The sequence below is a fragment of the Solanum lycopersicum genome, chromosome 1 (genome assembly GCF_036512215.1).
Source record: "Solanum lycopersicum chromosome 1, SLM_r2.1".
In the NCBI taxonomy this organism is placed as follows: domain Eukaryota; kingdom Viridiplantae; phylum Streptophyta; class Magnoliopsida; order Solanales; family Solanaceae; genus Solanum; species Solanum lycopersicum.
In genome coordinates, this window is record NC_090800.1 from 78205071 (window position 1) to 78221842 (window position 16772).

The window sequence follows — 16772 nt, forward strand, 5'->3', positions numbered from 1 at the left end:
TTTTAAATTGAAATAAATATACCATATGACAAAAATATGGAACAAATGAACATAATTTTCTTTGGTCAAACTCCTTCACTGGCATATATAAGCCGTTTCGCTATCGATCTCGAATCTTCTTCGATAATTTCAAAGCCATTTTCAGATAAACCCAACTCAATTTTCTTGGGATTTTGACACTACATGCGGTGAGAATTACTTCCAATTGTCGAGAAGATTAGTACGTGGTAATACTTCTACTTATTGTTGCTCTTCTTGCTAAATCCAGTTGAGTAGTACTTGTAAATTGGAGCAAAACTACTTCAATTAGCTTCAATCGTAATTTTTTCTTAGTGGGTTTTGATAAAGATTTGATTTTTTTTTTGTTTCTTTCGAGTCCCAGTTTAGATTTCATAATACAATCGTTATTTGAAGTGAAGGGTACTTGGGCTGCTGGTGCTATTCTGGGGTTTAAGAAAATTGAGCAAGATTTCGAATAATGGCTGAAGTAGAAGAGGAGCAGCAGCTGCAGAATTCATCAGTTGGTAATGCGTTAACCTATGACTTTTTTCTGCTACTCAGCTAGATAATACTATCATCTATGAATTTTTAGCTTTTAATTCAGATGATTGTGATCTAATTCTGATTCCTTGAATAGCTAATCTTTTGGTATGATTGGTCTTTGAAAATTTCCCTTGGTTATTGTTCACCTTGGACCCTGTAATCGGATGATGGTTGTTTAATATGATTTTTGAATATGAAGTAAATTTCAAAGTTTTATTCACTGAAATGATAATGCTGGGTTGACTTCAGTTGTAGAGGTACTTGTTCTAGAATTTTCTAGTATTTTAGAGACATTCATGTTGTTCTTGAGAGAGCGATTTCCAGCTACTTCTTGGACTATGATCTTAAATCTCTCAAAATTTGGAGGACATTTGGTTAGCGATGAGGATACGAGTACTTTGCCAAAATTTGAGAGCTTTTTCTCCTTTCTAATGTTTCAATGCAAATGGAAGTAATTTTCTGTGAAGATCAATTGATTTCACCATCAATATTGTAATTTATGTTGTCCCCATTAGTTCCTCCTGCACCATTTTTTTGTTATTTTGCAAGGCACTTGACTAGTGACTAGCGATAGTCCTATGTCATGCAGTTAAGGATTGGGATCATGGATATGAAGGAATTTAATTTTAGGCTTGAAAGTGGTGTTTGCTTATCAGCAGAGTTGGTCGCCTTTTTGAAAATGTGCCTTTTCTTTTTTATATTAATGTTCAACTAATTGTAAAGAGTAGTGGTAGGGACAGTCTCAGTATGAGGTTAGTCTTCTAGGATCAACTTACTTCAAAGTGCCCATTAATTATTCATAATTTCAGGAATGATCCTATCAGTGATTATGTACTAGGCTTATCTAATGAATTGAGTATTCCAAGAAAGGTTTCTAATGTATCTGCTAATTGAGGTTCTAGATTCGTATCTATGTAATTACGGTCTTTGTTGACCGTTGGGCAATATCAGTCAGCCACAGACCCCAGTTGCAGGATCTAATCCTCCACAAAAAGTAAGAAATTCCGCATATTTTGACCAAATAAAGGCTATTTTTTTGGGGAGAAATTAGACCTGAAGTCTTAAACTACTTCTTCATGCTTGTTTCTGAAAAAGGTTTGTTTACTGAAATTAAATTATATGCAGACCAGGGTAGTACTGATGAAATCATCGCTGAAGGCGCTTCAGTTGTTCGTGGAGAACTTCCACAGGATGATGCTGGGCCGCCAAAAGTTGATTCAGAAGTGGAAGTCCTCCATGAAAAAGTAACCAAGCAAATTGTTAAAGAAGGCCATGGTCAGAAGCCATCAAAATACGCAACATGCTTCGGTAAGTCAAAGCTAAGATTGTTGTTGTTTGGTTATTTTTTCCCCTTCCTGCCCTATACCATCTTCTGGTTTCAGAAAAAAACTGAAATCCTACTATATTTTGATTGGTTGGAGTATCTATTTTTTCCCCTTCCTCCTACTAAGTTCTTTTAAAATAAAATAAAAAATCTTTGTGGGTTCTTTGAATCGATTAACTCATGCATATCTTTTTCTTCTTTGGGTTAGTGCTTCTTTGGCCCAGCTAAGCATTATACTTTTAACGGTGACCAACATTAACCATTATTTTTTTTGATAAAGGTGACATTTTATAAACAGAGAGATACAACAATAGTGTATTTCAGTAGTATTTACATCAAGAGTAAAGAATAATGACCAAAAGAAACTATTACCTACATTATCCATTATATGCCACACAGACACAGTGCAGTCTATCACTGCAGTACTAGTTAAATTTGCAGTTTCTATGTTGTATTTCTTGTATAATTATTCAAATTTCGGTGAGGTAGAGTCTGTGTTTCTTCCCTTTCAAGTGCACTAAATGACTAGAATTATCTTTGTAGTGCATTACAGGGCATGGGCTGAAAGCACGCAGCACAAGTTTGAAGATACATGGCGTGAGCAACAACCTCTTGAGCTGGTTATAGGAAAAGGTATATAACCAATTTACCATTTTGCAGGACATTCAGCATATCACTTTTGATCATTTTATCCTCAGTTTTTGTGGTAGTAAATTAGCACTTGATGCTTATAGAGTATTAAATTTTGTGATAGCTTGCTTCTGTATGTGTGTTTTTCCATTCGTGGAAACAAAGCAAGTGCCGTTAAAATGCTTTAAACTTTAAAGAAATTACAATAGTTTTGAGGAAGTTTTTTTTTTATAAGTTCCATTGATTTCTGAATTTAATTAGAGGGTGTTTGGGTAAAACTTATAAGCTGGTCAAACTGGCTTCTGGCTAATAAGCACCTTTTGCCTTCTTTATGCATTTGATAAAGACCCAAAGTACTTTCAGCTTATGAGCACTTCTAGTTTGACCCAATTCTTTTATACCTGATGCTTTATTGTCATCAATTGCAAATAGGGCATTTTCACTTCATCTTTGGTGACTGCAGACACATTTCCATTTGTTGTTGCTGAGTAATCCTGGCCCTTTGTCTCATGATAGTCAGATCAATACGAGGAAACCTGTCAGCAACTGAAAATTTTAGCATCTCCTTCTCTATATCAGTCTACTTCTGCAAGATATTACCATTGTCGTCCTTAAGCATAGCTATAGTATTGGAGCTAGCCCTTGCCTTCATACAGTTGAAAACATATTTATAGTTGCCATCTCCAGTTAATTTCTCATGTTCTTTGGGCTTCTGTCTCAAAATTCTTTCCTGAATAGTCAGCTATTTAGTCATTTCTATTTGAGCTTCTCTTTCCCTTTCTAGTAATTTAGTAGTAGCACTCATAGTGATTAGAGTTTGATTGTTCTTTAAGTTTCCTTCTAGATTCCTCCACACTTCCCAAACCATCATGTTTCAGTTGCTTTAAGATTTCCATACATAGTTTCAATTTGTTCCAAACATGGAACATATAGCTACTGTGTTCTGGATCCTATAGTGAGTTACAATATGCATAAAATGGACATCATTAGCAAGTACATTCAAGAATCTGTTTGTCCATATAAAAGAATCTTCCAGATGATTTTATGTCAGCTAGAGCAAGAGTCTATAAGCTGCTGAAAATCTCTGGTCTCAATATCTGCAACAGGTTGCCCTCCAATTCTATCCTCAGGCAGTAGGAATTCTTGAAATCACTCATGGTTCTTGGACAAACCTGTCCATAGTGTTTGCCTCTCCACACTACATGTACTTCCATAAACCACTGTTATTGCACCTCGAAAGTTTGTGTGTGTGTCAATAACATAGCAATGAATATACTGACTGCGGGTCTCCAGGATAGTGACAAAGACATCAGTTTAAACCAAAAAAAAGAAAAAGAAAAAAAATACAAAGATATCAGTTGGTTTCCACAATACTCAAGTTCTACCATTTGCTGCATCTGAAAGTTGTTAGCATAGTTCCATCCCTTAGCAACTTTTTCAAGCTAGAAATAAACTTATTTTCTGTGACTTTGTCTCCAACGGGCCAGCTAAATAAATTGTGTTTCCTCAGATAATTTCCCATTTCCCCTTGTTTAAAGGGCCTATTCAGCCCCCTCAAATTCCAGATAAGTCAATTCATGAATCAACAATTGGACTTCCTCCCTTAGGAGGCTTCCAATCATAATTGTGCCTCCTTTCTCCCTAGTCAGTGGTTTAAATCTGTACAAGCACACTAGTATTCTGGGCTTATACACGGCTTTGCCAGATCAATTCTGAGTAAGACATACTTCCTGTTCTTCCACTTGATGGTGATGAACTGCTAGCCTGTGCCTGTTTAGGTGTTGTGCCATACACTTCAGAAAGCTGAAGAGAAGATAAAATGAGCTACTGATCATAGGTGCTTTAGCAGTGTGTGTAGATATCATAGGTGTGTCACTAGTTATATCCATCATAGGTGGAGGTAGCTTTATTGTATCTGCTTGACCAGCTGGAGCATGGTACTTGCTTTTCCAAACGGTGAATCAATTTCTTACCTCTCTGAGCACCTTTATCACGCACTGCTTACTTCTGAGTGACCTGATCAGTTTTAGGAGGGTGAGCACTGCCCTTTCCAATTTCTCCTCTACAAACATGTCCAAAATACATTCTCTACAAAATAAAGTTTTCCAATCATATTCTGCCTTCTCGGAGAATAGTTTGCTTGAGAGTTCAATAATGTCAATCTCTGACGGAAGCTCCTGAATGACATCCATATCAATAAGAAGTCGAGCATAAGGAATCCTAGTCTGTTTCTTCGTGCATTCATCAGCTAACATTGGCTCCACCTAACAACTAGCAATTCTGCTCAAAGTAATTGGTCCCCAACTATTCAGAAGTATGTTAGGAAATCTAATCCATAGAGGAATTGTTCTGTGATATTCCTGCTAAAAATCAAAATGAGGAGTCCACATTTTCAGAATCAGAGGTACACAATTCACTGTGTATGGGCCGGAGTATAGAACTTTATCTTTAACCTGACTAGAATTCAATTTCACTACAAGAAATATAAGTCAGGGCAGGCCACATAATTCCAAATTCTAGCTATATAGTTTCTCATATAATTTTAATTTGGAGTATTCCCCATAGTATAGAGAATAAGTGCATTCCTCAATTTGTCTATTCCTAAATCTCATCTTTCTCCACTGAACTTTATTAATCTTTCTCTACTGAATTGCTAATTTACCATTTACAACAACTGGAAGGAAAAAGGATAAGGGCATACCATTAGTTGCAGTTCAATTTTCAGCATCTTTTTGTCTTACACATCAACTTTTTATGATAAGTTTCAGCATTTCTATCCAACTAATCCAAGCACCGAACTGCTAATTTATAAAATCAGTTTTAGCGCTTAATAATTGTTAGCTATTTACAATTAGGTAATACAATATAAGATGTATTGCTTTGTTGTTTTCTTGCAGAGAGAAAGGAAATGACTGGCCTAGCTATTGGCGTTAACAGCATGAAATCCGGTGAGCGTGCTTTATTTCATGTTGGCTGGGAACTAGCTTATGGAAAAGAAGGAAACTTCTCTTTCCCTAATGTCCCACCTACAGCTGATGTATTGTATGAGGTTGAGTTGATTGGCTTCGATGAGACAGGAGAAGTGAGTTATTTGTTTCTTAATTAATTTCTGGTTTGTACTTACTAAAGGGCTGGTACTCATAATTTTCTAAGCAATATATTTAGGGAAAAGCACGAGGTGACATGACAGTAGAGGAGAGAATTGGGACAGCAGATAGAAGAAAGATGGATGGAAATGCTTTATTTAAGGAAGAGAAACTGGAGGAAGCTATGCAACAGTATGAAATGGTCTCACCACTGCTTATAGTTGATTAGTTCATATTTTCTAGTACCCATATAAGTTTCATGTATCCTCATCGTCATGTATTCTATTTGCGTTCCTTAGGCCATTGCATATATGGGAGATGACTTCATGTTTCAGCTGTTCGGTAAGTTCCGGGACATGGCTTTAGCTGTAAAGAATCCCTGCCATCTGAACATGGCAGCCTGCCTGCTGAAGCTCCAGCGATATGATGAAGCCATTGCACAATGTAGCATTGTAAGCACACACTTCTTCAAAGTTTAGATACGTATTGCTGCCTCCCATTTTTGTAGATAATTCTTGTCCTTGCTTTTTTCTTTTTCTGTGGCTTACTATCTTTCCGTTACCTCATGGATTCTCGGGAAAAAGTTATCTGCAATGGCCTTACTTTCCCTAGTAGAGGAGAGGTCTATAAGTTTATAATTCTTGCTAAAGACCTTACCCTGTTAGTTTGCTATGACCTAATTACTTGTTCTGGGCCTTCTGGCATTATTTTTACCGTTGAGAATACAGTTGTCCAGTTTTTCCAGGACTAAGTGCACCCATGCTAGCACTTAGGTGACTGAATTATGAAATTTATTTGCTTTATCTTCTTTCAGTGTTCTTAAACTCATTATTCAGAGAAAAAAATTACTAGGGTTGAAGTTAGTAATGTTGAGCTTGATTCACTGATGATGATTAGGTCCTAGCAGAAGAAGAAAACAATGTAAAAGCGTTGTTTAGGCGTGGAAAGGCTAGGTCTATACTTGGTCAGACTGATGCAGCTCGTGAGGACTTCCTTAAAGCACGTAAGCTTGCTCCACAAGATAAAGCCATTACAAGGGAATTGAATTTGATTGCAGAACACGAGAAGGCTGTCTATAAGAAACAAAAGGAACTTTACAAAGGACTATTTGGACCAAGACCAGAGCCTAAACCAAAGTCAAGAAACTGGCTGATTGTCATTTGGCAATGGTTATTGTCACTCTTTTATACGCTTTTCAGGCGTAAGACGCGCAAGGACGACTAACTGAATTGGGAGAGATGTTATTGTGGATCCAAAACTAAGAAACTACTTCCCACCATTTTACTCCAGTTAACAGAACTCTGGTGCTCTAGAAGCTTTTTCATTGACCTTTGTGTTGGGAAAAAAAAATCTAACCAAAGAAATTTAGTGTTTTAATTATGCAACTTTATTAGTGAGATAACACCTTGCTAATTAGTTCCTCATTCTGACTTCAAATGTTTGCTCATGATACATGTATTTTGGATATTGCAATTTCTCTTGTTTTAGAAGTAACCTTTTTCCCCTACTAGCTACAGCTTACACAATGAAGGCAAAGAGTGTGTATGCATAGTATTGAATGGGAGCTTGGAGTAATGATAAAGTCGTATCCCTCCGAGCTATAGGTCAGGGTTCGAGATGTAGAGCACCACCACTAGTAAGCTATCTACATCACACCTCTCGAATATATATATATATATATAGTGTGTGTGTGTGTGAGAGAGAGAGAGAGAGAATTAGCCACAACAGGTATCTATAGTAACTCTTTAGATTAGGCGTTAGAAAGATAAAGATTTATTGAGTGAAATAATTCCAAATGAAGATGAATATTTCAATATTTCACATGACGTTCAAATATACTGAAGTTCCTCGAACTTGTTTTGAAAAATGTTTTTTTTTTTTGAGTCTATTATTATTGATAATCGTAAACAAACAAAATTAGTTCTTTTATTGCTAATGAACAGAAAGAAACCAATTTTACTCGAAAGTCTACCTTGAACGCAGAGCTGGAAATCTGGGGTTGAATGGTTTAATAAAATAAGAAAATGCAAGAATAAAAAATAAAATAAAAAAATAAAAGAAAATTAAAAGTCAAAAAGAGTGATATGCTCTGATTTTATCTGATTGGACCACCTACCAATTTGAGGCGGAGCGGAAAATAGTAATTTGAGATTTTAAATTTTAGGACATAACAAAGAAACATTAAAAAAAAAAAAGAAATGTCGCGGTGACGATACTGTAGGGGAGGTTTTGTGGAAAAATAGCTCGACGCCAGCATGATAAAAAGCTTAACACCTCTTATTCTTATTATTTTTTCAATATGAAAACGAAAAAAAAAATGAAAAAGAAAAAGGTCGTTTTATTCAAAACCCCAATCGTGACATCCCTTCTCTCCCACTTCACACCTCGAAACGCACCCTTCTTATAGACCTATAGAGATAAATGTGCTTTCACATCTTCTTAACCCGAAATGGCTGGGGAGAGGAAAGGTTCCTTTTTTTTAGGGTACTCCCGGGAACGCCCTCTCCTTCCTGATATTCAAAGGAGAGCGGAGCTTCAACACCGGCTGTCCTTCTATTTTATCGGGAGGAACGAGCTCAGGCACCTCCCACTCTTTTTGTGTATCCTGGAGAAGCAGTTCCTCTTGGAAAAGAGGGTCGAGGCCGCATTGGTGGGGGATGGGTTTCCCCCAGATAGTTCTGGCTCGGAGGTCAGAAATCCACAACTTCCTCTTTAACCATCCTACTAGTATGAAAGACATTTTCACTTTTTTTTTCTTATAACTGAGCTGTCAATCACGGAAAAATTAGTGAATTCGTTCGATCCCACAAACGTTCACTTCTCCTTGCCAAGTTATACAAATTGTTTTTTTTAAAAAAAAATTAAACAAGTGGAACCTACATGTTTAATTGTTTGTGATAACACCATCAATCCTTAAAACCTTTTAGTTAGTGGAAATAAGTAAAACCAAAATTGGTACTAAATGTTTATATTTTTAAGACTATAGTTTACTTTTAAATATATACTATACCCTGTAAAAAGTTAAGACCACATGGGTGATTTGTACAATAGGAAACACACTTGGAAAAAAATGAAAAAATATGTTTCACCAAATTTGTCGATAGGGCATAATTTTCACTTTATTGTCCACGAGGCATATTTAAACTTAATATAGAAAATATATGCTACATATATAAATTATCTAGTACAATTTGATATATTTTCGATATAATTGTAAAATAATAGAAGAAATCTACAATTCTAGTAAAAAAACCTCAATAATTTATTTCAATTAATTCAATCGATATTTTAAAAAGATCACTGATAAGTCAATCAACGACAAATTGAGAAAGTAAGATAAACAAAAAGATAAAATAAAATAGAAAATGTAAAACACCGAATGTTGTTTCATATTTGACTTTTGAGTATAAAAAAAACTTTTTACATGGAATGTTTCCCCCCGGATTTTACGTGACATAAATTCAAAATAATCGAGCTTTGATTCAGATATCGATAAAAAAAAATTAAATAAAGACAAAGGTTTAATTCAAAGTGTAGGTTTAGAGGGTGAGGTGGAAAAGTTAAGAGTGGTGCACTTTAACTTTCAAACATAGTTGACTATGCTTCATTATTGTAAAATGCGCCATACGCGCAATGCACCACTCTTGTTTCAATTCATCAAATATTTTATTTATAACACTCAACTTATATGTTTTACAATTTTAGTCCCTCATGTTATTACATTTAGAACTTGAACAGCACCAGTATGTTATGGACTATAATGTTGAAAGTGTAGTAAAGTTTCTTCATTTTAATAAATTGATTTTTATTAAGCGTAAACATATGAAGCCTTAGTAATATTTGTTTGTATATTGGAGTATTAAGATTTAGAAGAAATAGTTTCCTCTAGTGAGATTATTGTTACCAATTTATTGTAATGTTGTTTTCATATAACAAAAAAAACGTATTCATCAGAGTTGTTATATTGTTTTAAAGGAGAAAATTAATAATAATTTCAACTAGGCTTTCGTAAATGTTAATATTGTTAGTTTTACAAGGGATGAATGTACAACGGAAAGTTATGACTTTTATGAATAAATGTTACTTTTATGAAGTTTTGAGATTTCTATGAAGAGTAGTGACTTATTTCAAGATGTATGACATTTATGAGAGACTGCGACTTTTACGAAAAGTAATGAGTTTAGATTTTACCAAAGGTTTGTGACCTTTATGATAAGACACGATAGATATTTGTTCCCATTTCCATTTGTTGTCTATAAATAGAGGGTTTTCTCTTATTTTTCAATAACGAATTTCTGAACTTCAATACTTCTTCTTTTCCACAAACAAATTATAGTCTACTTTACTGTCATTGAGTGGCTCACTGATACTGTGATTTTAGGTACCTGATACATTGATGAGTAAGATCATTTTATCTTGGAAGGATATATATCATTACGCTTATGTACTTGAGGAAAATAATATCCTTAAGGAAACACTATAAGTTAATTTACTAATTTAAGGTTTCTAAATTTATTCTTTTTCAAATTTTGTTGTTTCTTACCAAGTTCCTCAAAGTTATTATTCTAAATATTTTTATAATACAAATTAACAACAAAAACGTCACCGTTTAATGAATCAAAAGGAATATTTGTCTCACTTCTCATTGTTCCAATTAAATGCACAAGTACAACCACACCAAAAACCTAACAAATTCGATTTTTAATTGTCCATAATTTTTTTAACCGTTACCAAAACGACCAAAAAAGAATAAGACAATTTTAAACAAGCAAAACAATGTAAGTATATTGCTTAAATGAGAGTATATCTTAAAACTATATGTTACATTTACGTTGTTCCCTTAGAAGAGAAAACACGTGTACGTAAAAACTATTAAATTACTTTCAGACAAAAATTATTAATCATCACGAGTTTCAATTAAGCTTCAGTAAACGTTGACACAACATCCTTTAATGACTCAGAAAGAATCTTTGTATCGTGTCACTTCTCTCTCTTCCACGTTGAAGTCATAACCATAAAAATGAAAACCTAACAAACTCGAAAATGTTAACTGTCGAAAACTTAGTAAGTCGTTAAAATCAATCATAATAAATAAGAAAGGTATATTTTAGACAAACAACATTGTATAGGGATTAATGTGACAATTACCTTAATATACAAGGATGGATTGTACAAACTTTGTTACCTTTTTAATAATATCCCTTTGACTGATGCGTTCTACGCACTTTGCGTATTCAAGTCTCCTTCTCTTTCCTTTAACACAATTTACACCCCACCATTAAAGAAAGCATACATAGACCTACCCAAGTAAGATAGCAGTTAAAACTCCGTTGACTAATAGCAAATTCCTCTCTCTCTCTAGGTGTGGAAGAGAAAAATCTCAAAATGGTCTAAATCTTTGAAGAAAAGGGTTCATTTTTCTCATCGGAAAATCTTCGCCGGCTGGCATTTTGGAGCTGTTCCGGTGGACTATTGTGGTAATATGAACATCTTCTCAAATGGGGTTTTGAATCTGAGCTGTGTTGATGTGTAAAGTTGTAATCTTGAAAAATCCCAATTCGGGTTCTTGGGTGAACTGAAAAAGATTGGGTTTTTATGTAGTTTGTGGGTTTGTTGTGATTTTGGTGTTTTTGCTTTGTGATCTTTGTTGTTTGTTGAATTTGTGTAGTACTGTTGGAGATCTGTGTTTGATGATGGTGAAAAAGAGTTTTTCTTTTTCCTGAAAATGAAAGTTTTTTGGTTGGGTTGTTTAAGCTTGAGTTTTTTAAAAAATTTTATTGAAGATTTGTTCCTTTTGTTTATTGTTGCTTTTGTACCCTTGGTAAAATCAGGTTTTGAAGGGTTTTTGTATGTTTGGTTTGATGCATTTGGAGGAGATGAATGAATTCTTGTTTTGATTAAAGTTGATTGAAACCTTTTTGACTTGTAGGAAATTGGTGTTGTGAGCTCATAATGAAGAGATTGAGGTCTAGTGATGATCTTGAATCATGTGGGGAGAAAGGTGTGTTGAAAGATTGGGCTAGGAGGGAGGAGGATCCGAGTTTGCATCGTTCATCTTCCAACAGGAGTTTTTATTACAAGTCTGAGAGTGGGAGAAAGGGATTATCTTCTTCGTCGTCTAGATATGATAGGTTTGAGGATGACCGTGAGAGTCTGAGACCAATAAAGAAGAGATCAGATTATGATGTGGACAACTATGATAGGCGGAAGAGTTACAATCGATACAGTCATAGTAATGATAAAGGGGTTCTAAGCTCTTCTCCAAGGGGTGGATATGGTGCTGAAAGGATTCATAGGTCAGAGAGTTTTTCTGGACCAAGGAGGGAAGTTCCAAAGGGGTTCAGATCAGAGAGGGATAGGTCCAGGCGGGAGGGGAGTGTGTCATCATGGCGCAGGTTTGGTGGCGTGAAAGATAGTGATGAAGGTGCGAGGAGTGGTGGGGATTCAGCAAGAGGAAGTAGAGTAGAATCAGAAGATATTGAGAAGGCAAAGTCGCCTCCAGGATGGCGAGATGCAAAATCACCTGCTTGGTCAAAGGACTCTGGTAGTGAGCAATCAAGGAGTGTTGAAGTTAAGAAAAGTGAAGGCTTGCCAATGGAGAATGGTGGACATAACAGTGAAATGGAAGAGGGGGAACTGGAGCCTGATCATCCATCTTCTGCCACTGAGCCTGCTGCTGAAGATGAAGCTTCTGGTGAGGTGAACCGCTCACAGATGGAGCATGAGAGTGAGCGTCAAGTTGATAGTAAGAGACAAGATGATGGGGTTAATTCTTTGTACGACCAGAAGGTTGAGCTCAGAAAAGTAAGTGTTACTGCTGAGCAGTCGGAAGAAACACAGTCGGATAATGTCCAAGACATTTTCAAGGACGGTGATGGTTTGTCTGATCACGGCACTTCAATGGGGCACAGTGGAATGGGAAATGGAACTGGGACTCTGAGAGATCATGTTGGTGAAAAGAATGGGTCCACTAGGAAAAACAATGGCTCTAGGGAAGAAGAAAAGAATGTGGATGCTGAGAAGTTACCACCTAAAAAGAGGGAACAAGGGGAGGAGAAAAACAGAGATGCTAAATCTAAGATAAATTGTATTGAGATCCGTGAATTAAATAGAGAGCTTGTTGGGGAAGATGGACCAGCAGACTCTGTTTCTTCTGTTGCACATGCAGATGTATCACTAAGTGTCAAGGACAAGGGAAAAAGTCTCGCTGTTTCGCCTGAAAATATCACTGCCCCTCCTGCAGATGGTTTGATGATGGATAACGAGCCAAGAGGCATTGTACCTTGTGGAAACTCTGATATGGAAGGACCAAGTACGAGGGGCCTTGAGTTGTTCTTGTCTGGTCCTGTCAAAAAACCTGAAAAGGCAGACAAATTTAGTAATTGCATGACCAAAGATGAAAAGTTCGGTCTGGAACCACTTGAGCTTTCTCTTAGCTTGCCAAATGTCCTGTTGCCTATTGGTGCACAGAATGAAGTTCAACCTCCTGGTTCTCCTAGTCAAGGAAGGAGTTTCCAATCCTTTGCCAGCTCATTTCGCACGAATTCTGATGGCTTTACCATGTCTATGTCCTTTTCAGGGTCACAACACTTCACTCATAATCCTAGTTGCTCAATGACACATAATTCAGTTGATTATGAGCAATCTGTTAAAAGCCGCCCCCTCTTTCAAGGTGTCGATTGGCAAGCCCTCGCTTCAAATGAGCAGAAGAATAATGACATCCCAAATTGTCAAGGCATGTTATCAAATGGAACTGGTCCGTATCAGCAGTCTCAAGCATCTCAAGGAAATTCTAGTGGTCAAGCTGTAGCAAAACATCTCAGAGCTGCAGAGGAAAGCTCCAAATTAGCTGCTGGGCTGGACAGGCAACTAAGTACTGGTCAAGCATCTCGTCATCCAAATGGAGCTAGATCTCCTACACAGAGTGTTGGGTCTCATGAAACTGGGTCAGAATACAATAAAGATAAGAAACAATTAACTAGAGCAAAAGATAGCAGCTTTTATAGGTTCGGTGGTTCTGATGGCAAAGAGATCCAACTGCCTATTGGATCTGACTTCATCGAATCAGTAATCACAACCATGGTTTCTGAACCAATACATGTGACTGCAAGGAGGTTTAATGAGATCTCTGGGCAACAGTTGCTTTGTGTGAAGGAGGCACTCAGTGACATCATCACAAATCCTGGCAAACATTGGCAGCTTAGTACTCTGCAAAAGGCCCTGCAGAAGAGGTCTGACATCACTTTGGATACACTACTGAAATCGCACAGGAGTCAACTAGAGTTGTTGGTGGCTCTGAGAACTGGTCTCCAAGAATTTCTCCAGCCAAGTTATGATGTTTCTACATCTGACTTGGCAGATATATTTCTGAATTTAAGATGTAGAAATCTCACTTGTCGATCTTCGTTGCCTGTGGATGAATGTGAGTGCAAAGTATGCTCACAGAAGAATGGTTTCTGCAGTGCTTGCATGTGTCTTGTGTGTTCCAAGTTTGACATGGCATCTAATACTTGTAGCTGGGTTGGGTGTGATGTTTGTCTGCATTGGTGTCACGCTGATTGTGGGCTACGTGAATCTTACATCAGGAATGGACGTAGTGCTTCTGGTGCAAAGGGTTGTGTAGAGATGCAATTCCATTGTGTTGCGTGTAACCATCCATCTGAAATGTTTGGTTTTGTAAAAGAGGTTTTCCAAAACTTTGCTAAGGAATGGACGGCAGAAGCATTTTCGAAGGAGCTTGAATATGTGAAAAGAATTTTTCGTGCCAGCGAGGACATCAGAGGGAAACGCTTGCATGACATTGCTAATTATATGTTGTCAAAATTGGCAATTAAGGCTGACCTTCAAGAAGTTCAAAGTCAAATGATGCATTTCTTCCTGACAGGTGAGCTCTTGACAGTCAGTCTATCAGGTTTTGTTGATATTCCTTCTTTACTTAACAAATGATCTTTTTATTATGTTGTATTGTCAATATTGAGTTCATGATGGATTCTCAGCTGGTAACTTTGTTTCTGACGTCTTAAAGTTTATATTAGTCAAGCACTACTTATCTTCCCATGATAGGATATAAATTAGTAAACTTGCAAGTTTTTGTTTGGAGCCCTTGACATTGATATGCATGGGAACCTCATACTTGTGAGTTGTGACCAGTACATGGTGGCTTACTTACTGTCCTGTTTGTCTGAAATCCGACATGCCCTATTGGTATTGATGCCTGGTGGGCGTAATGAACTTTAGTGTCGCAGTGGTAATTTATCTGGAGTTGTGAGATGCTATTTTTGTGCATTCATTATAGGCAGAAAGGATTTCCATAATTTTCTGAATGTTTCAAATTCAAACATCCTCTCTAATAGCGTGATGGACGAACAATGGGTCAAACAAAAGAAATGGATAAAATCTGTTGAAAGAAGAATATGATTGTGTCAGACTGCCTTCTGAGCCCTCTAATCCCCCCCCCCCTCTTTTTCTTTCCTATCTTCAACCCACCTCCTTCCTCCCTTAATCATCTTCTATCTTATCCTACTTGACCATCTCCCTTGGCCCCACAAGATTAAGTCCCCTGGCACCCCAGAAGAGGGGAAAAAAGAGGGAAATTGAACCAAATTCTTGTAATGAGCTCATTTACGCATTCCTCATCGGTAATTGGAAAATAAGAATTATAATGTACACTTTTGTAGTTGGGTTGAGGGTATAAGTTGGGGACTGCAAAATTCAGATGAGGTTATATGTTGTGCTGTGGAACTTGTCAGTTACAACTTACAAACTTGTATTTCATGTAAGTTGAAACTTCTGGTTTATGTGGAACTTTAATCCTAATGCTATAGAATCTGATTATATGGATTACCATGCTTGGAAATGTACCCATGTCTTTACTTACTGAGGAATAGAAATTGAGATAGTCTTGTTTCTTGCAATGAAAAATGCTGAAATATTACTGTTGTGGCTTTTTTCACCTGTTTCGTTTCCTAACCATGCATGCCCTTGGTTCTGTCGAGTTGTGTCAGTCCCAAGTCCTTATGTTAATGCTCAATTTGACATGGATGTTCACTTCATTTTAACTTGTGAATGCAGAGCCAGATTCAGTCAAAACTGATAATGCTCCAATTATTCAAGGAAAGGAGTTGTCAACAAAGAACCATGAAGGGAACAATGGTATTGCTCGGCCCAGCCAGGGAGCGATGTGGCTAAAAGCAGTTAGTTCTGAGAAGGCTCCTCAAGTGGAAAAGCCTACAGGTTTGCCTTCAAGTTTTGATAGCCTCCGGAACGAAAAGCAGGCAATGAACTCGAGTTTCCAGCCAAGTATGGAAAAGGGGCCAGTATTTGATGAACTAGACAGCATAGTTAGAATCAAGCAGGCAGAAGCTAAAATGTTCCAAGCACGAGCTGATGAAGCTAGGAGAGAGGCTGATGCTCTGAAACGCATTGGTGGAACTAAGAGTGAGAGAATTGAAGAAGAATATGTAACTCGAATCACAAAGTTGCGGTTGGCTGAAGCTGAGGATATGCGGAAACAGAAGTTGCAAGAGCTGCAGTCTTTAGAAAGAGCTTATCAGGAGTACTTCAATATGAAAATGAGAATGGAAAATAACATCAAAGATCTCTTGTTGAAGATGGAAGCTACTAGAAGGAATCTCAGTTTGTGATTAACTAGTAGCACCTTGTTTAGGACAACACCTTGTTTTTTTTTTCTTAAGCAGCATTTGCAAGGTTTGAAACACCTCAAGTATATTAACTTGTAGTTGTTCTTTAGTCTAGTAGTCCTTGTATTCTGCTAACCAGATTCTGTACAGAGACCACCTTATCTCTTTATGTTACAGATGAACTCCAGTTATGCACAAGATGTGAAAACCAGGAAAATAGAGTTTCAGTACTTGATCATCCAGATGAGTTATTTTCCTACTTCAGCAATGTGCCTTTTTTTAATTTTTTATTTGGGTAATGCTTTGTCATCCACTGTGGTGGTATTGATTTCTAGGAGTTAATATCTTCAAAGATCACTCAACTTCAACTTTAGGAGCAAAGTCATTAAAGTTTGTTTTGTATCAAAAAAATCATTCAATTTTAGGAATTGATCGTAGCAAAGTCATTAAAGTTTGTCTTATATCAAAAAAATTACTCAACTTAGATTTTCATATCAAAAAAATAAAGTTTAAGGACTTTGTTAGATAAATTTTCAAAATTGAGTGACG

The 16772-nt window shown here is 36.7% G+C and overlaps 2 protein-coding genes across 4 annotated transcripts; both read left to right on the plus strand.

Moving 5' to 3' along the window:
- The first annotated feature begins 43 nt into the window (after nucleotides 1–43).
- On the plus strand, nucleotides 44–7090 carry FKBP42 (peptidyl-prolyl cis-trans isomerase FKBP42). 3 transcript variants are annotated; one of them, NM_001365948.1, is made up of 8 exons: nucleotides 44–227; nucleotides 415–524; nucleotides 1669–1851; nucleotides 2411–2500; nucleotides 5395–5579; nucleotides 5663–5785; nucleotides 5883–6035; nucleotides 6481–7089. In NM_001365948.1, the coding sequence occupies exons 2-8, from the start codon at nucleotides 479–481 to the stop codon at nucleotides 6805–6807; spliced, it is 1107 nt and encodes a 368-aa protein (NP_001352877.1). In that variant the 5' UTR covers nucleotides 44–227; nucleotides 415–478; the 3' UTR covers nucleotides 6808–7089. The 3 variants fall into 3 exon arrangements, with proteins under 3 accessions (NP_001352877.1, NP_001352878.1, XP_069151797.1); NM_001365949.1 differs by having other exon boundaries at nucleotides 420–524; XM_069295696.1 differs by having other exon boundaries at nucleotides 64–267; nucleotides 6481–7090.
- Nucleotides 7091–10800: 3710 nt separating this feature from the next.
- LOC101250443 (protein OBERON 4) lies at nucleotides 10801–16461 on the plus strand. Its single transcript, XM_004229595.5, has 3 exons — nucleotides 10801–11060; nucleotides 11513–14467; nucleotides 15655–16461. The coding sequence occupies exons 2-3, from the start codon at nucleotides 11536–11538 to the stop codon at nucleotides 16224–16226; spliced, it is 3504 nt and encodes a 1167-aa protein (XP_004229643.1). The 5' UTR covers nucleotides 10801–11060; nucleotides 11513–11535; the 3' UTR covers nucleotides 16227–16461.
- The last annotated feature ends 311 nt before the right edge of the window (nucleotides 16462–16772 follow it).

What these genes read in the sequence shown, in the direction of transcription:
- LOC101250443 (XM_004229595.5), top strand. Translation starts at nt 11,536, where the DNA reads ATGAAGAGATTGAGGTCTAGTGATGATCTTGAATCATGTGGGGAGAAA. An exon ending in GATGCATTTCTTCCTGACAG is followed by an intron (nt 14,468 to 15,654) that starts GTGAGCTCTTGA and finishes TTGTGAATGCAG; the next exon opens with AGCCAGATTCAGTCAAAACT.
- FKBP42 (NM_001365948.1), top strand. Translation starts at nt 479, where the DNA reads ATGGCTGAAGTAGAAGAGGAGCAGCAGCTGCAGAATTCATCAGTTG. An exon ending in GCTGCAGAATTCATCAGTTG is followed by an intron (nt 525 to 1,668) that starts GTAATGCGTTAA and finishes AATTATATGCAG; the next exon opens with ACCAGGGTAGTACTGATGAA. An exon ending in CCATTGCACAATGTAGCATT is followed by an intron (nt 6,036 to 6,480) that starts GTAAGCACACAC and finishes GATGATGATTAG; the next exon opens with GTCCTAGCAGAAGAAGAAAA.